Source organism: Pongo abelii, chromosome 1 (assembly GCF_028885655.2).
Source record: "Pongo abelii isolate AG06213 chromosome 1, NHGRI_mPonAbe1-v2.0_pri, whole genome shotgun sequence".
NCBI lineage: Eukaryota > Metazoa > Chordata > Mammalia > Primates > Hominidae > Pongo > Pongo abelii.
In genome coordinates, this window is record NC_071985.2 from 100503464 (window position 1) to 100530565 (window position 27102).

A 27102-nucleotide genomic window follows, 5' to 3' on the forward strand; every position below is an offset into this window, starting at 1 on the left:
GAGACTCATTTCCTGGGAGAATGAGGCAAATTGATTACTGGCAGAGGGGTTGGGAGAGCGGCTGGGGAAGGAGGCGAGAGCTGTTTCCCCAGGGACAGAGCTCTAGGCTCAGCACTGCAGGGTTTGTGAGGACCAGAGCAGGAGTTAGAGAAATTTGCACCTTTCTTTTCTCCCTGGTCAACCTATGCTGTGGAGATAAAACTCATCAGCGTTCCAGGCCAACACCCCAGACATTCTTCCTGACGGAGGGAGCCAGGACTGCAGTTCCTTTATCCCTCCTCAGGCCCCTGGCTAACAACCTGATGCGGAAGGACAGGAAAAGTTGAAGAAATTGTCACTGAAATGAGAATTAAGATTTCGTTCTTTACCTGCCTCTACCCCTCACCCCATCTCAACTCTGTGTCCTGGGTTCCCCCCCTCCACCCCGTCTCCCCATCCTAGGGCCTCCGGAGGGCACTTCCCTTTGCTTCATCTGTGTAAGAGGAGAAGGGAGCAGAGCGGTTGGGGGTGGAAAGGGAGGGAGAATAAGTGCATCCTGAAAGCGTCTGGGGGCAGCTGTGTGCTGAGAAAGTTGCCCCACACAGCTACTGAGCCAGCCCATTTGCCATGCATCACAGTTACTGGGGGCACGGAAGGGAAATATTGCAGGCAGAGGGGCTAGAATGATGGAGTGAGGGAAGAGAGGCACTGGGAGGAAGGGAAATGAACGTAAGCACCTTCCCATCCTCCTGTCACAGTGCCCAGGTTCAATACAAATGCTTCAACAGAACTCATGCCAGCAGCCTACCACAAGGGTGCACCTTAAGCGATTTTTCTAGTGGGAAGCCTGGCTCCATGCTAAGCTCTAAAGTTCTTGAAGACCAGGGACCATGCTTTCATCCCCGCTTCTGGCTCTTTCCTCTGAAGAGAGAGGTCCAGCACAGCCTGTGGCCTGGATCTAGCTAGGTGACAGTGACCCCACCCCGACGGCCTCATTCACACTGTGCTCCTTCCACCTGAGCTAGCGGCTCACTGCCCAGAGTCAAACCAGTAACAGTAGCTGCAGTGGTCACTTTCTGACTGACGGGCATTTTCCATATTGTCCTCACCCATCCAACAGCTCTGCAGCTTGCAGATGAAAAAAAAACATACTCGGAAAGCATGTGCCTTGCCCAGGGCCTCACAATCAAGAAGTAACAGAGTTAGAATTTGAATCCAGATCCATCTGGTTTCAAAGCTGGGCTCATTTCACCACCCTAGGGCCTGGATGTTCCAGTAACTGCTGGAGAACTGGAAGCTGCTGGTTTTAGAGCCTGAAGCCCAGGAGCACAGTGCCCAGCTCTTCTCTTACTGTTGTGAGGTCCCCAATCTTTCTTTTCTGCTTCTCTCACCTGTCATTCTCCTCTCTAGTGTCTCCCTCCATCTTCTGGCTCCCCTGGGAGCCACAGATAATTGACATGTTGGGATACACATGTCATTTGTGCTTTTGTCTTTTTTCATTATGTGGGAGCAACAAGGAAGAAAAAAAGAAAAGGAAAAAGAGACTTGTAAAAAGAAAGCGTAATTCTAGCTTAGACTTCAATACTTGTGACAATGGATGGCTCTGCTGACCATGCTTAGGGCTGTGGAGAGTGCAGCTATTTGGAGGACAGGAAGTCTGGAAGCCTGGGTCCTCACCTCATACCCCAAGAGACTGTAGAATGACATGAAGGTGGCACTCTTGCACGCTTTCCCTCACTCAACTGGGATACACATTCTTCAAGGAAGAGGCTAGGTAACTACAGTCTAGAGCTGGGGAAAATCTCCATGACAGAGTGGCAAGGGACTAGAGAGAGCAAGAATTCCTCTACCCTAGGGATGGTTTAACAGCAGTGATGTCCAGAGAAGAGCTGTGAAGGAAAGAGATGATTTCTGGAAAGAAGGGGACAGAGGCCCCCATTTTGCTTACATGGGTTGTAGAAGTGACGTTAGAGCAGAAGAATGCGGATTGAAGGGTCTGTTTTTCCCACAGGTTTTTCCCCCTCTTCCTCCTATCCCATCTTCCTATAACATCGAGGCAGCCTCATGGCCAGGCCTACATGTAACTTGGCCCCGTTTCCTTCCCCTCCTCCCCCCTCACCTCTAGTGAAGGCCCGCTGCTCTTGGAGGATCAAGCAGCTAGCAGGGCACACTTCAAAGTGGTTTTTAACCCCTCATTTACTTGATTCATGAGGCTCTGTCCCCTTCTTTCCCAAAATCAAATTATTCCCTTCACAGCTCTTCTGGGGACCTCACCACTGTTACTAAACCTGATCTCACACACTTCCGAGGAAAGAGTGAACAGTGAGTTGTGTGGGACCTACCACAGACAAGAATGTTGGGAAGCCTGGCAACTTCAGAGGTGGCTGGGAGGGTGGTGGTGTGGGCATCCAGATGCTTTTCTAAAGTGGGGACTTGCTTAGTGATGGAAAAGGTTTGAGGAAGGAGAGGAGGAGGCTACAGGAAACCTTAGCATGGCCGAAAGAGGAACTTGGACACGTTTGGTTTTCCCCTTCATCCTACCCAGCTTGCATCACACACCAGTTTCATTCTTAGTTCAGTTCTTTTGTGGGGTCTGTCTCTAGTTCCCCTGTGCTAGGGCCCTGAATCAAATAATGAAACTAGTCTCATCCACTCAAGGTTGGATCTTTTTTTTTTTTGAGACGGAGTTTCGCTCTCGTTGCCCAGGCTGGAGTGCAATGGCACGATCTTGGCTTGCTGCAACCTCTGCCTCCCAGGTTCAAGTGATTCTCCTGCCTCAGCCTCCCGCATAGCTGGGATTACAGGCGCCCACCACCATGCCTGGCTAATTTTTTGTATTTTCGGTAGAGACTGGGTTTCATCATGTTGGTCAGGCTGGTCTCAAACTTCTGACCTCAGGTGATCCACCCGCCTTGGCCTCCCAAAGTGTTGGGATCACAGGCGTGAGCCACTGCGCCCGACAAGGTTGGATCTTTGAGTCAAGGTTGGGAAGGGTGTGGAAGATGAAGGGAAGAAACACCTCATGTAAGAAAATCCAGGCAGCTCGATCTCAATCAGAGACTGCTAGGAATGAGAAGCCAGTGTCTGGCTGGGGAGATTTTAATTCCACAAATCCTCCTCAAGGCTGGGATAAATTTCACTTCCACGTGCACGGACAGGTGACACTGGCCTCCACATCCCTACAACTAGAGTTGGGCAGCTGAAACTTCACCCTCAAACTGAAGGCCTGGGGTGGGACGTAACAGAAAACACCCTTGTCCCCCTCCCGCTCTAAGCTTAGAAGCCCACTGTATCCTTGGGAGCAGCAGTGGACTCCCCGTGCCATCTTGGGGGCGGGCGGTGTGTGGAGTGGTCAGACTGTGTCTTTACCGTGCCTTCTCTCTCTCTGGCTGGGTAAAAACTTCCTACTACTGCTGCGGGGTCACTTCCTCAAACCTGAGGGGCATATGGAAAGTAGGTGGGGCAATAAGGGTTGTAGTGGGGTCAGGCATCAGCAAGAGCAATGAGTTCATTTTTGTTTTTTTTGATTGAGGTAAATAAAAAAGCTTTATCCAGCAACACGGAGATAAGAGTCTGTCCAACCCGACGAGTTCCAGACCCCACCCTGCCCTCACATCAGGCTCTTCCGGTACTGACTGTGCGGGGTGGTCTGTCTGGGGTGGGAGTCGGGGGTCTGCAGGTCCATCTGTCTGTACAGGTCTCTCAGCTCCCTGACCTCCTGCAGCACCCTCTTTGCCTGGCTCCAATTCGATGATGCCTCTCCCAGCAGCCGTTCCGTCTCCAGCAGCAGCTGCTCTGACTCAGAATCCGGCGGAGACCGAGGGGGGTCCTTGGCCTTTCGCTTCCCATCTCCCAGTCCCTGAACCTCTGCCAGAAGCTCCTGAGTCTTCTCCAGTTTCCTTGCTACCAGGTCCTGGATCCGGGACAGCTGCCCTGGGTTGGGGAGGGCAGGGGTTGGGGGTTCCTCAGCCCGCAGCTGGAGGGCGTGGGCAGGGGCAGCGTCCCGCTGAGATAGGATCTCCTCCAGGGAGGCGCAGCGGCCTTTCTCTGTGGGCATCAACTTCTTGGGTGCCTGGGGGGTGTAGGTGGCCCCTTTGTCTGTTTTTTCCCAAGGTCGGGAGAGGCTGCTTGCCCGGTCTGCGGAGGGCTGAATGCGGTCTGAGTCTGCTCTCCGCCGGCTCCCTGCCAGCTGGGCCACAGACTTGTCCAGGTCAACCCGAAAGCTCTCAGCACAAGAGGTTGGTTCCTCAGGAGAAGGGTCTTCCTCTTGGATCAAGTCCAAGGTCAGCATCCCATCTGAGGTAGAGGTGGAAGCCTGTGGAGGAAGGGGGGAATGAGTGGGGAAAGCTGTCATCAGGAGGGATTTTCGGAATGACTGCCTAAAAGATGCAAGCTGTGGTCATTTTCCTCTACAAGCCTTCCTTGAATGAGAAGTACTTTTTTTTAGACAGAGTCGTGCTCTGTCACCCAGGCTGGAGTGCAGTGGCACGATCTCAGCTCACTGCAAGCTCCGCCTCCTGGGTTCATGCCATTCTCCTGCCTCAGCCTCCCGAGTAGCTGGGATTACATGTGTGCACCACCACGCCCAGCTCTTTTTTTTTTGTATTTTTAGCAGAGGCAGGCTTTCACCATGTTGGCCATGGCTGGTCTCAAACTCCTGACCTCAAGTGATACACCGTCTCAGCCTCCCAAAGTACTGGGATTACAGGTGTGAGCCCCCTTGCCTGGCAAAGCCCTCTGCTCTTGACTGAACCCTCCTACTGAATGTGCTGTTTCTTATTCCTTTGATAGTGACTTGAATGTTTCTTCTTCTGTGATTTAGTTTCTGTTGTTTCCCGTATTCTCCACTCTACCATAAGCTTCCTGAGGGGCGTCCTCTTCCTCGGTATTGTGGACCGTCAGCATTAAACTGCATCTGACACACACAGGATGCTCCCCATGGCATAATGACTGTCCTCCTCCATCTGCATCCTCTGAGCCCCACAATTCAGCCCCCTTGCCTTATAATAAAATTTGTTCTCTTATTTCCAGAATACTAAAAATGAGTATTCAATACCAAATATGTAGTTATACATATGTTGTTTTAGTTATTCCTCACAGCAGCCCTTCAAGGCAGGCATGATTACTGCCTCATTTTACAGTAGGAGACATGCAACTTCAGGGAACCACACAGGTACCTGATTACAGTGAGGTTCCAACTCAGGTTCTGACTCCAAAGCCTGTGTTCTCTGCACTACACCTGCCTGCCTCTCTCTCTAAAGACTTAAGAGCTCAGAGGCACGAAAAAAACCAGCACTTTGTATGTTTCAGGGGTTCATTGTGATCCTTTCTCCTCCAAACGCCCACAGTACTACATGTTGTTACCCATCAAGACAGCCACCATACAGTAGCTTATTTTTCATTTTCCTGTGGGTATAACTCATTTTCTCCAAAAGAGGGTAACATTACTGGGAGCCAGGACTTTTGAACTCCTAATGGGTGCTGAATAAATCTTTTTTGATTTAGATCAGGCAGAGGCATGGGGTGGAAGGACTTCCCTTGCCTTTGATCTTGGCATCAAGGAAGCCTCCCACAAATGCCTCTGGTGGCATACAGTTCTGTCTGAGATGGACTGACACAGAATGGGCCCTTTGGCAATGTTTATTACAGTCTTACATACCACAGCCATTAGGTGTCCCCTTGTTGGGGGGCGGCGGGAATGTTGGATTTTTGCCCTGTCTCGAGTGGGATGGGCAAGATAGCTGTCCTCCTCAACGGTGACCTGAAGAGATGTACTGTGAGTCATAAGTGCTCTTCAGCGACTCGCTGTCCCAACCCAGCATCCTGAGGCCTGAACATGTGCCCACTCCATTCACTGCTTCTGAATGAATCCATGGGCAAGGGGATTTACTGTACACGAAGGGGCTCTTTAAGCTGACCCAAGGCTGGCTCCCGCATCATGAAGCGGGGAAGAGGAGGTGTCAGATGAGACTTGGAGAGAAGGCAGAAAGAGATCAGGGCTTTTAAAAGGGAGGTAAAGAAGTAGAGCTGGTGGGGGAGTGAGTAAATGGGGCCTGCACAATCCTCCCCCTTCAGTGGGTCACAGCTGCTCCCTCTGCCCCAGCGTCCCTCCCTCTCCCCACAGTGAGCCCCCTGACCTCATCCAAGACACGGTTCTTGGCTCGGGTGATGGCAGAGTTGAGGGCATTGATCCACGATTCCTTCTCTTCTGGACTCACTGCCAGGAAGATCAGGTTGGGTGCCTGTGAGGGGAAGATTCCTGTTTCAGCCAGGGTTTTAGAGGTGGTGCCTCACCTTGACAGTGAAGAAATAAGAGATTATAATCTCACTTTCTTAGACCCAGCTCCAGGAAGGAGAGATATTCTGCTTCCAGAGTCATCCATAACTTAAGGAAACCCAGCTTCTATTCCTGCAAAATGCACAGCTAGGAGGTTGTTTTAGAAATGACCAAGGAAGAGCTAAGAAGGATACTGAATATTAGTATGGTATTGGAGACAATTAGAGGAAGTCTGATGAAGGATAGGTATTAAAATACAAATCTTTCAATGTTTGAAGAAATAGAATGTGACAGGAATAACTTCCCTGGGTTCCCTCAGACAAGATGAATTAGATTCAGAACTTCAACCACCTATCAGGGTACAAGGACAGGGATTTTCTTCTAAGGGATGTAAATATGCACATGTGTGGATGTGTGTGTATAAGACAGAGAAAAATAAAGAGATATATAGACAGATGATCTTTGTGGCTGAACAGGTTAAAGGCTGGCCTGCCTGGAAAGAAGGAAATGGCTACAATATTCTCAGGCGAAATGATAAAAGCCAGCAGGAGAGCAATTCAGGGCCTCTGAGCCAAGATTGTTGAGAGAGAAACTGAGGGGAAGGAGTTCTCCCCTGCCCCCTCCAACCCTGTCCATGTTCCAGCGGCCAAGGTGGCAGGAGAAACATACCGTGTTACCGGGCTGTTTGGAGTGGGCAAGAGTAAACTTGCTATGATTTTTCTTGCTCCTGCTCTTGGACTTCCGGAGCTCTTCACACTTCTCATAGTCACTCAGGTCAAATACCTCTTGAATATTTTTCTCATCTTTTACCTAGGGGAGGGTTGGGGTGAGGTGAGGAGGATAAAATTATTTAGCCCCTCCACCCAGACTGTTAGTTTAGATCATCTTGGGAAGCAGAGGAAGCCTGAGGAGAGGGAGGCACGCCAGGAGAGGAGAGGGCCTGCCCAAAGCCTACAAGGGCCTGACACTGAGGAGGACACTAGGGCAACTCCAAGTCTTGAATGTTAAGGTGTGTTTCTGTTTAAACCCCTTCTCTTCACTCTCCTTAGCCAGGCTGCCATTTCCAGAATCCCGCTATGCCTCTTTTCACCAATTGCCCCACTCTTTTCCTTAAGGACACAGCTTACATGTTCTAAAAAGGCTCATGTCCTTAAAGGGACATGGTAGATGGTTGATCCACTGCCCTCAGTAAGACAGACCTGTATGGCCCTTGATGGTCCACAGAAAGAAGATCAAGGCAGGGCCAGTATCGGGGTGTCTGGAGGGAACGAGGGGCGGTCTCTGGCCTCCCCACTCGCATGTGTGCAGTATAGCTCTCCCACCCCACCTCGCTCCCTTCTCTGGTATGTACAATTATAGAGACACATGTTCCTTGTTCATTTCAGGAGCATCGCCACCACAGGACGGCAGCCCCGTGTTCAGTTCGCTGAATTTGTCCAGAGAAGCTGAAAACTACAATTACAGTTCCTACCCTTTCCTCCTCCCTCTAAGGTACTGTGACAATCCAAACTAACCCCTCTAGACCTGAAAAGCCATTTATTTCGTCCCCCTATCTCTAGGCAAGAATGCACTTAGACTCTCCCTGGAAGACTACACTTTAGACTTGGAAAAAAGTGACTTCTGTGACTTCTTGCCATTATTCCAGTTTGAGTGCCTGGGCCCCCTTTACTGCCAGGAAGCTCTTCCTCGTATCTAAACTTAGCCCTCCCCTGCTATAGTCTCCGTCCTGCACTCTGGTTCTACCTTTAGCAGGTTTAAGCAACATTTAGCTCTTAGCACTCCTGCTGAACGTCTCATCGAGGCCACATTCCTAGTGACATCCTCCAACCCCAACTAGCCTTTTCTGAGCACTGCAAAGTGGCTCTAGGAACATTTCTTCGCAGGTCCATTTGAAACTGACCACAATGTTTTCTCTTTTCCCCTAAGGCGGTGCTCCTACAACTCTGGGACTCTGAAGCAGTGGCTTATGGATTTGTTTTGGCTTGCAAGGACCAAAGTTACAGAGAGGAGACTTAGTTACAAGCCCAGACCGTGCAGTCTGTCCACCCTTTGTGACTTGAGCCCAGGGTTGGAACACCTCAGGAAAAAGCTGGTCACGTTTTCCTGGAATGAGAAATTAAAAGCACCAGCACTTGTCTCATTAAAACTAAACAAACAGATAATAGTAGTCTAACGTCTTCCTTGGATGACATCTACCCACCCTGACTGAAATTATTTTCCAAAACAGTCCCCAACTTCCCAAGCTCTGAAATAGGACTCGTGTGCATGGAGGTGAACTCATCTATCCTCCTGGTTCCTGGAAACCTGGAAGGGGGGAAGTGGTTCTCCCTTCCATTACCCAGACCATCTACAGTCTTGTATCTGCCCATCCTTCTGAATTGCTGCTGGACCTGGAGGCTGACGACAGGACAGATGTCCACATGGCCCCATTCTGGTGAGTGACACCTCATACATCTACCTCCATTTGTTTCAGGAAGGCGTGGCTCCTCCAGGGCCTCCCACTTTCCAGGGTTCCCTGGCTTTGGGCTGGAAAGCGGCCAGAGGCCTTCAATGATTACGGGTGGAAGTAGGACAAGGTGCTGGCAAGGGGTGTCCAAGAACAATTCCCAGAAACACGTGGCAGGGATGTGAGATGATGCATCATCCCTCCTCTCCCCCTCCTTCTCCAGAGTTGAGACTATCAGCAGAGTCCAGAAACCGTGGAGAGGAAAGTGTTGGGTGTGTGAATGTAGCCAGGGGAAGAGAGTTAACTTACAATGTTTTCCTTAGGGGAAGGGAAGGAAAGGGAGTTATTCTAGCTTGCATACAGACTGATAAGCAGCTCTGGGGAGAAGGAGACACTGACAGAGGTTAGCCCTTGGTGGAGAGGATGGGAGATGGGGTGAGGCAAGCAGTAGGACAAGTATATTCCAGTGCCTGGGAAGATGGACAAAGCCAAGCAGCCTTGTTCTCCACCGTATTGTTTTTTTTTTTCCCCGCATATCTAATTCCCAGAGTCTCATTTATAACTACCCATTTTCCAAATTAACCCTTCCTTTCCCCTGATTCTTTGTCTTTGACTATAGAAAGGGATTTTCCCCACGCCTGTCCAAAGAGTTGTCCCGAATCCAATTTCCTCTACCATGAGGTCTTCCTAAGGTCTAGCTTCTGTTCTTACACATCAGCCTGTGATCATAAGGTGCTCCAGTCCTCTTTGAGAGAGGATGCCCTTTGAGAAGGAAGAAAATGATTACTATCAAACACAGAAGAAATTCTATGGCAGAGGTGGTTGTAGGAGACCCTGCCTTTAAGAGAGGAAATAACAAAAAAGACTGGTGAAAATTCTGGGAGATAGGGTTAGAAATTTTCTTGCATTAACAGCAAATGATATAGATTACACTCTGCCTTAAAAAAAAAATCTTGGCCAGGGACTGTGGCTCACGCCTATAATCCCAGAATTTCAGGAGGTTGAGGCAGGAGGATCACTTGAAGCCAGGAATTTGAGACCAGCCTGGGAAACATAGTGAGACCCCATGTCTACAAAAAATAAAAAAAATTAGCTGGGTGTGGTGGTGCACACCTGTAGTCCCAGCTACTCCAGAGGCTGAGGTGGGAGGATTGCTTAAGCCTGGGAGGTCAAGGCAGCAGTGAGCTACGATTGTGACACTGCACTCCAGCGTGGGCGACAGACTGAGACCATGTCTCTAAAAAACAAAACAAAACAAACACCCTGTCTTGATTCTATTGGCCCTGGAGCTTTTCACAAGTGGGCAAAATAAAGCCCAGAGTCCTCTGTCAATTTCATTTTTAACCAGGCCCACTGTAGCATGGAAACTGGCTCCAAAAAGGCATAGTATCAATATGCCTAGTCCCTCTTTCCTGTGCCCTTCCCAGCAGGAGACAGCTGGCTCCATGACCAGTCAGATGGTCCTGACTCATAGGACACCAGATATCCTAGGCTGAGGTCATTCCATCCTTTCCCCTGTCTCTGTTCCCAAAAGCAAGGATCAGCTATGTTTTTGCCCCCAGACTCTGCTCTTTGGGCAAATACAAACAAGCAATGGATGTCTTATTCCTCTTACCCTTTCACTATTATGTTTTTCCCTTTGACGTGTAGGAAGTTCTCCCTGATTCGTAACTAGAGTTTCCTGCAATTAAGAAGTTCGGGGAAGACAGGAGATACTCTTTGACACTTGTTTTTTTTTTTTTTAATTAGAAAGCCAGAAAATTGTGGAGAAAACTTTCTGGAAGATTTGTGATTGGGCAGAGGAAACTCTTAAAAATAAATCCTCCTGGCCGGGCACGGTGGCTCACACCTGTAATCCCAGCACTTTGGGAGGCTGAGGCGGGTGGTTCACTTGAGGCCAGGAGTTTGAGAGCAGCCTGGTCAACAATGCGGAACACTGTCTCTACAAAAAATACAAAAACTAGCCAGACATGGTGGCACCCACCTGTAGTCCCAGCTACTCCGAGGTTGACGTGGTAGGATCACTTGAGCCTGGGAGGTGGAGGCTGAAGTGAGCTGTGATCGAGCCACTGCATTCCAGCCTGGATGACAGACCAAGAAAAGTGCCCTCACCTCACTCCTAAGACTTTCCATCACCAACTTGCTAGCTTTGTGTAAACAGCTAGGTTTCAATACCCTTGAGAGGGATCTCTTTGGCTGTGGCACAGCTTAGTTCTTCCCTAGATGCCTCAGTAGATGTTCTTTTAGATGAGTACTTTGTCTCAGGGTGTGTGTGTGTATCTGTTTCAATACCATAAAAGGTTTTATTTACCTAAATATAATCTACTGAATAAGGGTGTCTACTGCAGAAAGCAGAAGAGGTTAGAACTCAGGGAGGACTTCTCAGTTAGCCCTGGGTGAGGGAACACAGAATCCCTCCCGTGAGGGCGGGAGGAAGGGCCACTCTAACCGGTACACAGGACAGTCTCCCAGGCTATACTGACTGCCTTTGGACAGTCACAGAGGCAGGGAATGGAATGACTTCTAACCACTGTAGGGACAATTCTGATTTATCCACATTAGTACACGTTATTGATCCCAAGACTTAGGGAAAAAAGGGAGATGGGTCTGGATTCAATTATCATAGCTCAGGTCTTGACACAGTGTAGACTGTGGTTTTCATGGTTAACTACACAGCCAAAGCTATCCAAAGACATACAGGGTTCTTAACTCCATTTTTCTCCCTTCTGATACAAATGGAGGGGTGGGAAGGAAGTGGGTAGAAAATGGGTTCCTTGCCTTTTTTAAATGGGGTGGGGGTGGGGAACAGAGAGCATACTGGTTAGGGACACTGGCTTCAACGAAAATAACTGCCACTCAGATCCGAGGTCACAGGGGCCTGACGGCAGGGTGCGTGTGTGTTTTCTGTGATTCAGGGCGGATGCGCCACGGACAGGACCTATGCACGCTCCTGCCACAGACAGGAAAGGGGAGGCTGGCTGGGTTAAGGTGGGGGGAAAGGAAGGGGTGGCGAATAGGCTAAACTGTTTCAGCAGAAATAGAAAAGAAATCCTATATTCAGGAGGCCAGGATAGGGTGGGAGGCAGCAAGGGACACTTAGAACTTCTGGGGCATCTTGGGAGGGGCTTATCATTGTTGTCAGAAAGGTATTTGCAAACAAAAAAACACTGAGTAAGCTGCCAACTCAACTTCTAATTCTCACTCTGGTCTTCTCACTAAAGGGTGGCCTTTCTCTGCAGATGAGATCGGGGTAGAGAGGAGACCACTGAACTTGCCTTTGGAACAAAACGGGGGTGGAGTAAGCTAGGCGAGCCCTTGTGGAGTGACAAAGTGGGGGGTATGAGAAAACGGAGAGTTAGAGGCAAGAGGCACCCACCTCCTTCTCAGAGATGTAGAGCTGGTCCCCTTTCAGCACCACATAGCGGTTTTTCCAAATCTCCCTGAAAATTCCTTTCCCGCAGAATTTCCGGACCCAGCCGACCTTCTCGGGCAGTGCAGGCTGCTGGTTTCCATCCTGAGGCCCCTGCCCCAGGACAACATGAGAAGCGGGCGGTTAGGACATTCCAGCCGCGGCTTCCTCTCCGTCCGTCTCTCACGACCGCCTCGGCGGCCCAGTCTCCTCCGAAGGCTGCGGCCGGGGGGCGGGGGGCCGCCCCAGGTTCGCTCCCAGTTCGGAAAGGTTTTCACTCCGAGGAACTCCACCCGCTCCCCTCCCCCGCTCCCGAATAAACAACCGGGGCTGCAAGTGGCAGGGGCGCCGGCCGGGCGCGGAGAGGCTCCCGGGTGCCCTCCAGGCCCTGCGCCCCCGCCGCCCCGTCCTCGCCGCGCGGGGACTAACGGCGTTTCTCTGGTTTTCTCACCCATTGTCTCCTCGCCACGGCGGAGCACGAGGCAAACGCTCGCCCGGCGCCCGGGGGCGGGGGAGGTGCGGGTCGGGGGGAAACTCAGCCAAGTTGAAGCCCCCCGAGGCGAGTAAACAAACAAAAGCCCTCGCGGGCGCCTCGCAGGGCCGAGAGCCCCGGGCCGGGGCCGGGGCCAAAGCCGAGGGGAGCGGGCCGCCGGGGCGGGGGCGCGGCCGGGCCGGGGGTCTCCCAGGCCGCCGCGGCGCAGACGGAGCGGGGGTCGTCGGAGCGCGGAGGCGGCGGCGGCCGCAGGGCGGGCAGGCGCACTCACCCGCTTGGCGGAATTGTTCTTCTTCATCATTCCCAGCGGGCGCGGGCGCGGGGCGGCGGGCCGACGGGCGGCCCCGCGTCGGGGCCTCGGCGGCACCGCGGGTGCTCCTTCCCCCCGGGAGGGCGTCGGAGCTGCCCCGGCGCCGCCGCTCCTCCCTCGCGCCCTCCCGCTCCCGGACTCTCCCCTTCTTTGTAGCTCCGGTTTCACTCAAGGCCGGCCTCCCTCGCATTCGCACTCGCACACACACGCACGCCCGCTCCCCGCCCCTCGGCGCCCTCCATCCCAGCGCCCACGCGGCCCGGGTCCCCCAGCGCGCCCCCGCCACCCGCCCGCCCGGCCCAGCGCGGCCGCTCCCCCGGCCCGGTGCGCTGTGGGCGGCCCTGTCCGCACCCCGCAGCTCCATCCGCGGGCCGCTGACGTTGCGAGTTCAGAATAAAGGGCGAATCGCGGAGCCGCAGCTCGGGCGCTCCCCCCACCCCCCCGCCTTTGTTTCTGACTCACGGAGGGGGAAGAAGGCGGCCTCGAAGCGGCCGGAGACCGCTCCCCAGGGGGCAGGGACCCTCGCTCCGGCGGCGGCTCGGGCGACACGCGGAGCCCGAGAGACCCGGCCGCCGGCCGCCCCGGGGCCCAGTGGGCGGGCGCGGTGGTTAATGGAGAGACGTGCGGATTCGTGAAGATTGGAGGTCGCTAGCCTTTACAGCATCGCCTTACCCGACCACAAACAAAAACGAGAGCGGGAACCGGGAGGGCGCGCCACCCAGAACCCGCATCAGGAATTCACGCTCCTAGGTGCTAGGGTGGCCTGGGCAGGTCAGATGCTGGGGGAGAGTTTTATGCTCCGGAGGGGATCGACGTGTTGGGGGATGGGGTGGGACAGAAGTTGCTATTAATACACGTTTCTTCCAGCGTACAAAGCCTCAGGCCTTATTGTAGCCTCAGGAGAATAATCCCAAGGATGAGGCGGATTTTATGATCTCCATCTCACGGGGAGAAAACGGAGACTCAGAATAGCTGAGGGATTTGCAGACACAGTGTCAATGCTGGCAGGAATAGAACTCTGTCTCCAAACCATTATCCTTTATACCAAGTGGCTTTCAATAGAAGTTCCAGGTGAGGCTTAAACTTCCTGCCACCTGGGTATCTTTTCCCGCTACACTGATAGGTAAAAATCCCACCCTCTGTACAGCGCTGGAGCCCAGTGGAGGGAAGGGCTGAACGCCCAGAGAATGCCCTGACTAGAGAAGCCTCTGCTGTTCTCTCCTACAGCAGATCTGCCTCAGAGCCTCCAGGACACATCTTAGTAACTTCATGTCTTTTTAATATATATACGTGTGATGGAAAAGGGGAGTGAGAAACCCCGCGCTTGGGTACTGGTTTCATCACCACTCTGGGCTTTGGTCAAGTCACTGAATTTCTTTAGGCCCGCGTCCCTCCACGTATTAAGTGGTGAGGGATGAACTGCCATTTTTATCAACAAGGAAAGTTAGGGGAAGATATGAGATGACCTCTGAGAGTCCTTTGAAGATATGTGTTATCTTCCAGGGCTAATTTTGAAATCATAATAAGCTAATAAACACATTGTCTGGCATATGGCAAGCATGCAATAACTACAAAATGAATAAAAATCCCTGGCACTGAGGAGCAGGGAAAAGGAAAAATCATTTTTCCAGAGATGTCTCAAGATAAAAGCGTTGGCTAAATTTGTGGTTTGAATAGTGGAGGCTGTTTTGGCTTTTAATGGTCTCTGTCAAATGAAGGAGGGGCTCCCTCTCCTTTCCAGTTCCACCTTTCCTCCTAATCCAATGATATTCCTCTCAACTTCTTTCCATTCAGCATACCAATTAATTCCGCGATTTTAGACTGACACAGAACTTTATCCTTTCAAAATGCTCTTATATGTCATTTCTTTACACTTTTAGTGCCACCTTGTAAGGTATATAGAGTATTAATATTTCCATTTGGAAAATGAGGAAACAGGGCATGCCAGATCAACTGACTTGCCCAAGTTTATACATCAAGTTACTGGCTAAATGGATTAGAATCCAGGCTTCCTGACTGCAATCTCCTCTTCAGATTTTGTAACCGCCTCCCATGGGCATGAGTGTGCACACACCACGTTCCCCAAACCATCTTGTCCCCTTCCCACCGTCTCTATTTTCTAACCCCTTGTTTAAAGAGCGATGAAAAAATAATGAGCAAATCCAGGGTGTCTTCATATGTGAGGAAGCAAAATGTCCAAATGTACTGGTGAGGAAATAGCCTGCACGATTTTTTGAGGACTTGCTGGACAAACATACAGGAGTGGTTTAGAGTTATCATTTAAATAGATTCTGATTTATGGGAAAAAAGTAATTCATCATTTGCCCCATCTTCCTCCTTTCCCAGTAGTTTCTATCAGTCAACAAATATTGGGCTGCGTGTGGTGGCTCACGCCTGTAATCCCAGCACTTTGGGAGGTCGAGGCGGGTGGATCATTTGAGGTCAGAAGTTCAAGACCAGCCTGACCAACATGTTGAAACCCCATCTCTACTAAATACAAAAAAAAATTAGCCGGGTGTGGTGGCACACGCCTGTAATCCCAGCTACTTGGGAGGCTGAGGCAGGAGAATCGCTCGAACCTGGGAGGCAGAGGTTGCAGTGAGCCAAGATTGCACCACTGCACTCCAGCCTGGGCACCAGAGTGAAACTCTGTCTCAAAAACAGATAGATAAATAAAACAAATATTTGAGTGCCTCCTATATGCGAGGTCCAGGGTTCCTTTTGTGCCTTATCAGATAGGTGCCAGAGCATTGTGAAACATCAGGCAGAGGGGCTAATGAAAAAGAAAAACCCTCCAAAGTAATTTTCAGATTCCAGAGCAGATGCATGTGGGCAGCAGAACCTTCCCTGCCTGTCTGCTCTCTTAAGATGTTACATAAATCTCTGGTGTCCTCTCTTCTCTCTGCCCTGCTCCATCCTGTGATCCTGCCCCTACTTTCGTTCACCTGTTCTCCCTTTGTCCTGTCACTCACCCCTTTCCACTTCCCCTGGCCTATTCTTGAAGCTGGTTTGTCTCACCAGGTGAACCTCGTGGCACCTGAATTGGGATGTAGGTGGGACTGTTTCCCAAAGACCAATGCTTAAGTGAGAAATCTGAGAACGTATGGGTTCCTTTACACATTTTTATAGCGCTGTCTCCTCAGCGCTCCTCAGTGAGCTTGACACTACACGCACATAAACCACAGAAATCACTCCCAGCCAGTTTCTGTCTGTGGTGGAGATAAGACACTGGGAGGACCTCATGATGGGGGTACCTCCCTAACAACGTCTGAGGATAAGACGCGACTGCTAGTAGCTGTATTCTATAATGGAATATTTTATAACTTCACTTAAGGGAGAAAGAAGGGAACTATTAGACATAAAAACTTGTCAACTGCTGCTTGCAAGTTTACTGGACAAAAACTGTTATTCAAACACAGTTGTCTAAGAACAAATATCCTTGGCTTTTGTGGAGTAAATGGAACACAGAGGTTTTGACCAGGGCATTTCCACCTATGGGGGAGAGGATTATTAAAAGCATACAAGACCTTAATTAAAGTGATGTTTTTAAAGGGCCCAAAAATAAAGGGCCAGTAGAAATGGAATCAGCTCTGTAAATCTTACAAAAAAATACAAGTCTTTGATTCTTAATAAAGAAAGGCCAACTTCTGACATCAAACACCCTGATGGTAGGGCTCATTTCTTAGACTTCTTGATATTGTCATTTGAGTAGCCACAATGGAAGCAGATGAATAATGAGGAAAATGTCATAAGGAAGGTCTCTGTTTTTGCTTTTTTTATTCCACAGCGTTATCTTGCTGATAGGAAGAGAAGCGCAGATATTCCTGCTTGGAGGAGGGAGTTTTTCATATTTTAAAAGACTATATAACTTGTAAAATGCTGCATTTAAAATACTCCATCCCCAAGTGCAGGCTGTCTCAAATACTTATAAAAAATGAGAAGAAAAATTACCCAAAGGGACCCACAAAAGCAAAAAAAAAAAAGAACTTGGATTTTACTTCATGAGTGTGTGTGTAAAGAAACAACAGCTGAGGCCGGGTGCAGTGGCTCACGCCTGTAATCCCAACACTTTGGGAAGCCGAGGCGGGTGGATCATGAGGTCAGGAGTTCAAGACCATCCTGGCCAAGATGGTGAAACCCCATCTCTACTAAAAATAAAAAATAATAATAATTAAAAGAAAGAAACAACAGCTGAGAGCTGGGAGGAGTGGAGAAAAGAGAGGGACAGAATGACCTTTCAGCTTTTCCCTCTATTTTTTGAACTGCTTATTAGTGCAATGATTAGATGTACAGTGATTAAAATGATTAGTCCAATCATTTTACATGTGATTCTGTAACCCCAACTTGGAGACAGAAATTAATCTTATTTACTATTAGTCAAATTTTATTAAGTGATTACTGTATACCAGTGTTTTAAGCACTTTTCATGTATCATCTGATCTCATTTAATTCTTATAATCCTATGAGGAAGGTTCTATTTTATAGATGAGAAAGCTGAGCCACAAAGAGGCTAAATAATACTCCCAAAGCCATATAAATATGACATAGATTTGACCCTTGCTGTTTGATGCTAGAGAATATTTGTCAACATACAAGTTTACACACACACATACACACACACACACACACACACACACAAAACAACCAGGGAGGGATTGTGCTTTGGTATTTTTGCTATAATGATTTGAGGATGCCTTAATTTCCTGGCAATAATGATACTATCACTTTCTCCTGTTTTCAAGAGAGGTGAAATTGACACTAAAATTTATTATTTGCCTTGACATACTTTAAATATCCTTCAGGTAGAAGTAATGCCTTCATTATGTTTGGTGTGAAACCAGCTTATGTCCCACCTCATAAATTCCCATAAATTAGCCTCAAAGAAATAAAACTAAATCACTCATATCTTTTCACAAAATGGATTTTTATTGTGGTCATACATGGTTTCTCAGTGCCACAGAAAATTGCTATGTAGGGACAAAAAATTTTTGGATGGCTCTGTAAAGAAACATAGTAGGTTTTCAGAAATGAGTTGTGCAGGAATGTGGTTACTGAAAAGCAGAAAGGGTCAAGGGAAGAGAAAGAAAGCCAAGGAATGTGGTATGTACATCAAATGATTACTTTTTAAGCCCCTCTAGGCTCTGATAACCCTTTCCCCAAGTCAGATCCCAACAAAATTCATCAGTAACTTAAGTGATTGTGCTAACAGATACAAAAAGACTACCGGAGAAAAGTGGGTTGAGATGGGCTCAGACTTATTGTTAGGACAACTCTGGGAGCCTTGTGTCTGTGCCAACCACATATCCATGGGCTACCTGGAGATGAGTTCTAACAACCAGCACAGAACCCAAAGCTGCTCTCCAACACCTCTGGTTAGTAGGGAAAGCCTGTACTGGGGGCAAGAGAGGAAGCTGTGCCCTTCCCCCAACCACCGTTTCATCTTCTGCTCGCTGACCTTGATGTGACTTGAGAGCTCTCCTTGCTTCGGCTGTGCAGTCCAGAAGCCAGAACTTCCTCTAGGAAACTGATAAGTAGTTTGAGGTTACTTGAAGGAAAAAACAAAAGCATCTCCAAAAATAGAATGTCTTGCTCTGGACATCTAACCAGATGAAAATATATCATGAATAGTAGGCAGGAGGTACTGGTCTGATATTTGGGTATAGAATGGAAGCATCAGTTGAGCACTACAACATCCATACTGCAAGGACAGTCCTTCTGTGCTCTTCCCCAGGGTCTTCATTTTGTTTTTTTTAGAATTAAATTTGTAAGATCTATTAAGACTAACATTTCAAGTCTGAAGTTTCTATATAGGATCCCAGAATTTTTAAGGGCAAGGCCACTATATTAACTCAGTACCATGTTACATCAGCACCTGTTATCTGTACTCTTGAAACTGTCTCAGAGCTTGTACGTTGTCAATAGTTTCTTACTTACCCAATCTACTCTCCAGAGTGGCACCAGAGTTACTTTTCTAAAATGCAGATTACAGGCCAGGCACGGTGGCTCAGGCCTGTAATCCTAGCACTTTAGAAGGCTAAGGCGGGTGGACTGCTCGAGCCCAGGAGTTCGAGACCAACCTGGGCAACAGAGCGAGACCCTGTCTCTAATAAAAAAAAAAATTAAAAAATAAACAAAATACAGATTATATCCTGTTGTATACTCTCCCTTCTTCTGCTTTAAAACCTTTCTTTTACTTATGGAAAATGTACAGTTCAAGGCCTTTCATAATGTGCCTAATAACGAATACTCATATTCATTTTGTTCTGAGCACTGTTTAAAGCCATGTGTGTGTATATATATGCATATATGCATGCAGCCCTGTCAAAAAGATGCTACTATTATCCTCATTTTGAAAAATGAAGAAGCAAAGCTATAGAGGGGAGGTTAAGTGACTTGCCAAGGTCACAACAGCTAATAAGTGGCACAGCTGAGATTCAGATCCAGGCTCTAGATTCTGTGCCTTTCAGCATCTTGCAATACTGCTTCCCACTTGTCTGTTCCATCTCTCAGAGTGCAGCCTCTATGCCATCCATGCCCAACAACTCACTGTTCCTAAACATGTCATGAGCTTTCCTACCTCAAGTAGTTATTCTTACTATGTCCTATGTTTGAAATGTAGGGCTATTCTTTCTCTGCTGAAATCTTCTTTGTTTTTTTTTGAGACGGAGTCTTGCTCTGTTGCCCAGGCTGGAGTGCAATGGCGCAATCTCAGCTCACTGCAACTTCTGCCTCCCACGTTCAAACGATTCTCCTGCCTCAGCCTCCCGAGTAGCTGGGATTACAGGCATGCACTACCATGCTGGCTAATTTTTGTAGTTTTAGTAGAGATGGGTTTCACCATGTTGGCCAGGCTGGTCTCAAACCCCTGGCCTCAAGTGATCTGCCTGCTTCAGCCTCCCACAGTGCTGGGATTACAAGCGTGAGCCACTGCGCCTGGCAAGAACCTTATTCTTTAAGACTAAGGATTAAAAGTCACTTTTCTGGCCAGGCATGGTCTCATTCATACATACATACATACATACATAAATACATAAACATAAAAGTCACTTTTTCTGTAAAGCCCTTCCAGACCCCTCCATGCTGAACTAATTACTGTTATTACTTTATCCCACTCCTATCTTAGCACCGTATAATTGTTGCCAATACAGACTGTGAGCTTCTTGGGAGGTAGGGGGAAGTCTTACTCACCTTAGATCTCCAGGGCTTAACACAGAGGTATCCAATAAAGTTATGCTGAGTAAATGAATAAAATAGCTACCCATTGGCAAGAGAGCCTTCTTTATAATATAAAAGTTATTTGGATGGATGGGCGCGGTGGCTTACGCTGTAATCCCAGCAATTTGGGAGGCTGAGGCGGGTGGATCGCTTGAGCCCAGGAGTTCGAAACCAGGCTGGGGAACATAGTGAAACCCCATCTCTATAAAAAATACAAAAATTAGACAGGTGCCTGTAGTCCCAGCTACTTGGAAGGCTAAGGCAGGAGAATCACTTGAGCCTGGAGGCAGAGGTTGCAGTGAGCCAAGATTGTGCCATTGCATTCCAGCCTGGGTGACAGGAGTGAAACCCTGTCTCAACAACAACAACAGCAGCAACAACAAGTTATTTGGATGCTCAGGACTCTCTCAGAGCAGGCAGATATTTAAAAGACAGAGGACTGGAGGAATGACCAGTTATCTTATTACCATTGTTTTGCAGTTTTATTACCATCTTGCATTGAAAGATTCTGGGCTTGGAGAATTTAAATTCCAAACTCCTTTGCAAAAGAAAAAATTGCAAAGTAGAGGGAAAGGAGTAGAAGCTAAGTTCATTTGTTCCTCTACGGAAATACAGACATCTTTGGCCTGGCTTTTTGGCCAGTTGGACTAGACACAATTGGAGGTCAGAAAGCAAGTGTTAGGAAATGAGGTAGCACTGATTTTTTTTTGAATAATAACACAACAAGTCTTGGTGACTTCTACAAAGAATGAAATAAATGTGCTGGGAAGCCCTATAGGAATTTATCAGGGGATCTTTGGTTCATTTCCAACTCTGCTTCAAAGGGAAGAAATAAAGATCCTCCTCTGTATATCTACAAGACCCCACATTCCTGACTATAATGAGAACACACTTACTATTTATATTTACCAAGCCTAATTTTGTTTCCTAGGGCCACTGTGACTTAAAAAAAAAAACTATTTGGGGACTCTGATGAGTCATTGCTCAGAATGCTTAAAAAATTATGGGGAATGAACATATTGGTAGCTGTACCCCAAATTTAGACTATGTTTAAAAACAAAAGAATAATTTTTCTTTCTAAATTCATTTTAAATCAATCTCACTTAAAAGCAAACTCAAAAATCCCCTTCTCCGTTGGTGCCATAGTCCAGTTCAATTCAGTTCAATTCAATCCAATTCAACAAATGTTTAATGAGCATCCATTATGAACTAGGCATTGAACTAGGTGTACAAATGTACACCTTAGTTATGATTCCTACCTTAAGGGACTCTCAGAGACAGATACACAATCACAATCCAATATGAGTATAAACAGAGGCAGTGCCAGAAACTAACAGAGTAGATTAATGCTACTGCTTTTTTTAGTTTGTGCTGTCATCAAGGGTGTTTTCCTGACTCCATGTATAGAAGGAAGGTGGGTGGAAAAAAGCAGAACCCCAACCCTGATTTTAAAAAGTCAACCTTGAGAAGTCTTGAGTCACACACTGAAAAGCAAGCTTCTCCACTTACATCATTGGTAAGGGACTAGAGACCAACGTTTATAGGATTAAAAATATTAATTACTAAAATAATTCAGCTGAACAACTGTGTTTCTATTCCTAAACAAAGCTACCATACTGTAACAAAACTATGTGTGTGTATGTGTATATAATTTAAAGATATGTCTTCTTCCTTTTTCACTATACTCCACAGGTAAAAATTATATGTGAATTTCTTATACCAAAGACACCAAGGGGAATCTAGAGCCTGAACAGTGTTATAATAATAAAAAAGTGGAACTTGTGGGGAGCAGAAAAATAGAAAAAGACTTTCAGGAAAATAATGAGAAAAACCCCAAGATATTTGTCTTAATGGAGTAATAAGCTCCTAATTACAGCCAAACACTTACTTGGAGATGTTAGGAGTATGGGAGTGGGTAAGGCAGAAGGATAAGATGAAATTTTTAATAGCTCAAAACACTGAAAATGCTCCTCACCTCTCAACTTCCACTTCTTGCAGTTTTCAGAGCCACTGCTATGTTTCATACTTCTTTGCTTTTGCACCTGCTATTCAAAGGCTGTCCCATCCGTCTCACACTTTGTTTGGTGGAACTATGCATCTTTAAGAACCCAACTCTCACATTATTACTCCTCTAGGAAGCTTTCCTCAACTGCATTGCCTTCCCCTTAGAGTTACGTACTCATTCTTCCATATCTTGTAGTACTGTGTTGTAATTTATTTGTCTATATGTCCATTTTCCATGCAAGCTTATAAAGCTTTTTGGGGCACAAGGCTACATGAGTACATTCTCTTTGTAAAAGTTTTAAACATATACCTCATCTTCCTTGACCCTCCTTATCCTCATCACTCCAGAAATAACATAATTTGATCAACAAATATTTACTGAGTGTCTACTATGTGCTAGGCACCGTTCTAGAAGCTGTGAATACAGCAATGAAGAAAGTAAAAAAAAAAAACCCTCTGCTGTCATGGAATTTATATTCCAATGGGAGAGAAGGAAAATAAAATTAATTAGTAGTTAATAATAATAGTACAATAATAATGGTGTACACATATTACTATATGCAAAGTACTGCTCCAATGGACAGAAACCATTCCACTTTAAATACACACACACACACACACACACACACACACACACACACACGAAGCACAGAGAAGTCAAGATCTTACATCTTAGAAGTGATGGAATTGGGATATAATCCCAGGCAATCTGGCTTCAGTTTGTTTTCTTAACTATAATGCTATACTGCCTCTTTGTAATATGTTAGATGAAGAAATACTATGGGAAAATATAAAGCAGGTTTAAAAAAGGAGTATTGGAGATGGTAGTGGTGTGAGATTTTAAAACTAGTGACTGGGCTGGGTGCGGTGGCTCACGCCTGTAATCCCAGCACTTTGGGAGGCCAAGGCGGGAGGATCACTTGAGGTCACGAGTTTCAGACCAGCTTGACCAACATGGTGAAACCCTGTCTTTACTAAAAATACAAAAATTAGCCAGGCATGGTGGTGCATGCCTGTAATCTCAGCTACTTGGGAGGCTGAGGCACCAGAATCGTTTGAACCTGGGAGGTGAAGGTTGAGCTGAGATTGCGCCACAGCACTCCAGGCTGGGCACCAAAGCAAGACTCCATCTCAAAACAACAACAATAACAACAACAACAAACATAAAATAAAACTAGTGACTGGCTGCCCATGGTGGCTCACGCCTATAATCCCAGAACTTTGGTAGGCCGAAACAGGAGGATATTTTTAATCCTATTGCTTGAGTCCAGGAGTTCAAGACCAGCCTGGGCAATATAGCAAGACCCTCTACAAAAAATTTTAAAAATTAGCTAAGCATGGTGGTGCACACCTGTAGTCCTAGCTCCTCAGGAAGCTGAGGTGGAAGGATCACTTGAGCGTGAGCCCAGGATTTAGAGACTGCAGTGAGCTATGATCATGCCATTGCACCCCAGCATGGGTGACAGAGTGAGACTCTGTCTCAAAAAAAAGAGAGTTCATCAATGTTAGGTAAAAGCTTTTCTTGAAGAGGAATAAAATGCTACCATAAAAACATCCCCCCAAAACAAAAACAAAAACTAGTACCCAAGGAAGGGCTCCCTGGGAAACTGACATTTGAGTCAAGACCTGAATGAGGCAACAGAGCATGTATCTGGGAAAGAGCAAGTGCAAAGGGATCAAGGCTCTGTATGTTTAAGGAACAGAAAGAAGGTTAGTGTGGCTAGAGTGAAGTGAATAAGGTGTTGGATAGTAAGAGGTGAGATTGGAGAGGTAAGGAATGGGTAGAGCGGGCTATAAGGAGAGATCATATAAAGCCTGGCATGTCATTGTAAGAATTTTGGTTTTTACTTTGGGTAAGATGAGAGACATCTGGAGGGTTCTGCAAAAAGATGTGACATACCCTGAATGACACATTTTCACAAGATCACCCTACTGCTATATTGAGAAGGGGGTGTTGGGGGACAAGAGTAAAGCAGCTGTAGTAATCCCAGTGGGAAGTGACGGTGGCATGGACCAGAGCAGTAGTGGTGAAAGGACATTAGATTCTGGGTGTATTTTGAAGGTAAAGCTCTCAGGACTTACTGATAAGTCAGGATGTAGGTGTGAGAGAAAGAGAAGATTCAAGAAAATGCCAAGGTTTTTTTTCCCTAAGCAACTAAAGGAATGGATGTGCCACTGAGGTGGGAAGTCGGAGGGAGGATTATGTTGAGGAACAAAGATCAGAAGTTTGGTTTTGATCACATTAAGTATGAATATTTATTAGACGTTCAAGTACAGATGTCAAAAAGACAGTGGATATACAAGTCCAGAGTTTGGGGGAGAAGTTCGGACAAGAAACACTGGTTCCCAATGGGGTGAGGAGTGTGATTTTAGTCTCAGGGGACATTTGGCAGAGTCTGGAGATGTTTTTCCTCGTCATAACTGGTGGAGTGCTGCTGGTTTCTCATGGGTATAGGCCAGGAATGTTGCTGAACATCTATAATGCAAAGGACAGTCCTCCACAACAACAGATTATCTGCCTCCAAATAGCAATAATAAAACTCAGGACTAGAAATATAAATCTGGGAGTTAGTAGTCGAGACATACAACTTAAAGCCATGAGACTGAATGAGATGGCCAAAGGAGTTGGTGGCCAAGTCCCAGGGATTCCAAAAACAGGAGAAACAGCAAATAAGACAGAGAAGGAATGGCCAGTGAGGTAAGAGGACCAAGACAGTATAGCTCCTGGAAGCTAAGTGATAACAATGACCAGCCTGCGCAACATAGCGATACCTCATCTCTATTTTTTTTAAAAAAAAGAAGTAAAGGAACTGTGTCAGATGCTGCTGATAGGTCAAGCAAAATGAGGACTGAAAGTTGACTCTATGTTTAGCTATGTGGAGGTCCCTAGGGACCCTGACAAGAGCGATTTTAGAGTGATGGGAGTGAAGGCCTGAATGCAGTAGTTGAGGAGAATATGTGGGTTTAAGAGAATATGTGAGGGAAGGAATTAGAGACAGTGAGTGTAAACAACTCTTGGAGAATTTTCCTATGAAAGAGAACACAGAAATGACATGGAGCCTAGAAAGAGTAAGGGGGTTAAGAGAGGGCTTTTAAAGATGTAGAACATAGCAGGATATTTCAAACTGTTTTTTGTTTTGTTTTCTTTTGTTTTGTTTTGGGAGATGGAGTCTCACTCTGTCGCCTAGGCTGGAGTGCAGTGGCACAATCTCGTCTCACTGCAACCTCCACCTCCCGGGTTCAAGCAATTCTCCTGCCTCAGCCTCCTGAGTAGCTGGGACTACAGGCATACGCCGCCATGCCCAGCTAATTTTTTATATTTTAGTAGAGATGAGGTTTCACTGTGTTGCCCAGGCTGGTCTCAAACTCTTGAGCTCAGGCAATCTGCCCACCTCAGCCTCCCAAAGTGCTAGGATTACAGGTGTGAGCCACTGTGCCCAGCATAGCAGGATATTTCTATGCTTCTATGAATAATCCAACAGGTGGGAAAAAACGATTTGGGAAAGAAAGGGGAGAGAGTTTGGAGAGATATCCCGGTGTAGGTGAGGTGGATGGGCTCTGGTGCCCAAGTGGAAGAGCTAGCCCCAGCTAGGAGCATTCATCCCCTATGACAGGACAGAAGGCAGCGGGTTTTCTTCCTTCTAATTCTCTTCTAATGGTTTGTCTTACTAGTTAGTGCACATCTTGAGTATTACCTTCTTCATCCTTAGTATAAAGTGGATGAATTGTTTGCCAAATGAACATGATTCAGATACAGATTTTTAAAGAAGACCCCAGCTTAAATGTCACCTAGTATGCTAAACTTTTTCTAAATATCCAACAGCAGTTTTATCAGGAGCAAGGGAATAGGTTGGCATTCAACATCTACATCTGAGGCTGGGTGTGGTAGCTCACACCTGTAATCCCAGCACTTTGGGAGGCCAAGGCAGGTGGATCACTTTGAGCTCAGGAGCTCGAGACCAGCCTGGGAAACATGGTGAATCCCCGTCTCTACAAAAAAAAATACAAAAATTAGCTGGGTGTGGTAGCATGCACCTGTGGTCCCAGCTATTTGGGAGGCTCAGGCTGGAAAATCACTTGAACCTGGGAGGTGGAGGCTGCAGTGAGCCGAGATGGAACCACTGCACTCCAGCCTGGGTGATAGGGTGAGACCCTGTCTCAAAACAAACGAACAAATCTACATCTGGAAATACCAGGCATCTCACACACAGAGATCATCCTGCCCCTCACTGGAGATAGACTTTACTTATGAAGAACTTCTCATTATTTCTCAAATGTGGTACACTTTTTTTTTTTTTTTTTTTTTTTTTTTTTTAAATCTTGCTCCTGTCCTTAATCATGCTTTTCCTCAGCCTTGACTGCTCTGACTGCTCTTTCTTCCTATGGAAATCCTACTTATCCTTTATGGTCTAGTTCAAAAACCACCTCCTCTGTGAGGTATTTCCTAGTTACTCTGTCAGAATTAATTATTTATATTTAGGATACATTTTGTTTAACTTCTGTACATGAACACTTTTCAATTTTTTTTTTTTTTTTTTTTTTTGAGATGGAGTTTCACTCTCGTTGTCCAGGCTGGAGTGCAGTGGTGCAATCTTGGCTCGCTGCAACCTCCACCTCCTGAGTTCAAGCAATTCTCTTGCCTCAGCCTCCTGAATAGCTGGGATTACAGGAGTCCACCACCATGCCCAGCTAATTTTTGTATTTTTTAGTAGAGACGGGGTTTCACCATGTTGGCCAGGCTGGTCTTGAACTCCTGACCTCAGGTGATCCACCCGCCTCGGCCTCCCAAAGTGCTGAGATTACAGGTGTGAACCACTGCGCCCGGCCTCAATATTTTTTTTTTTTTTTTTGAGCCAGAGTCTCACTCTGTTGCCCAAGCTGGAGTGCAGTGGGACGATCTCGGCTCACTGCAACCCCTGCCTCCCAGGTTCAGGCAATCCTCCTGCCTCAGCCCTGCTAGTAGCTCGGA

General features: G+C 47.1%; 2 protein-coding genes and 1 long non-coding RNA gene across 7 annotated transcripts in view; 1 reads left to right on the forward strand and 2 right to left on the reverse strand.

Moving 5' to 3' along the window:
• Window positions 1-8418, forward strand: part of LOC129049364 (uncharacterized) — a 12461-nt gene extending 4043 nt beyond the window's left edge. Inside the window, exons 2-6 of one of the 2 annotated variants that reach the window (XR_010141647.1) lie at window positions 2236-2301; window positions 3512-4262; window positions 4592-4687; window positions 7642-7747; window positions 8183-8418. This is a non-coding gene — a long non-coding RNA (uncharacterized LOC129049364). The remainder of the gene's footprint in view (window positions 1-2235; window positions 2302-3511; window positions 4263-4591; window positions 4688-7641; window positions 7748-8182) is intronic. The other variant, XR_008512424.1, reaches the window with a different exon arrangement.
• Window positions 3483-13779, reverse strand: PLEKHO1 (pleckstrin homology domain containing O1). 3 transcript variants are annotated; one of them, XM_054528419.1, is made up of 6 exons: window positions 13377-13779; window positions 12079-12225; window positions 6926-7066; window positions 6117-6221; window positions 5639-5740; window positions 3483-4294 (listed from the first exon to the last, which is right to left on the reverse strand). In XM_054528419.1, the coding sequence occupies exons 5-6, from the start codon at window positions 5645-5647 to the stop codon at window positions 3590-3592; spliced, it is 714 nt and encodes a 237-aa protein (XP_054384394.1). In that variant the 5' UTR covers window positions 5648-5740; window positions 6117-6221; window positions 6926-7066; window positions 12079-12225; window positions 13377-13779; the 3' UTR covers window positions 3483-3589. The 3 variants fall into 3 exon arrangements, with proteins under 3 accessions (XP_054384394.1, XP_002810338.2, XP_054384407.1); XM_002810292.4 differs by lacking the exon at window positions 13377-13779 and adding an exon at window positions 12876-13248; XM_054528432.1 differs by lacking the exons at window positions 12079-12225; window positions 13377-13779 and adding an exon at window positions 8157-8308.
• A 4042-nt stretch (window positions 13780-17821) lies between these two features.
• The window catches only part of VPS45 (vacuolar protein sorting 45 homolog), a 77763-nt gene continuing 68482 nt past the window's right edge, over window positions 17822-27102 (reverse strand). For both annotated transcript variants that reach the window (XM_009244888.4, XM_002810293.6), the window contains one exon: window positions 17822-18438. In XM_009244888.4, coding sequence (XP_009243163.1) covers window positions 18351-18438 — 88 coding nt within the window. In that variant the 3' untranslated portion in view covers window positions 17822-18350. The remainder of the gene's footprint in view (window positions 18439-27102) is intronic.

Coding starts and splice junctions, on each gene's coding strand:
- PLEKHO1 (XM_002810292.4), bottom strand. CDS start 12,905: ATGATGAAGAAGAACAATTCCGCCAAGCGG. Junction 5,741..6,116: donor AGAACCGTGTCTTGGATGAG/GTCAGGGGGCTC, acceptor ACATCTCTTCAG/GTCACCGTTGAGGAGGACAG. Junction 4,295..5,638: donor GGGGACACCTAATGGCTGTG/GTATGTAAGACT, acceptor CTTCCTCCACAG/GCTTCCACCTCTACCTCAGA.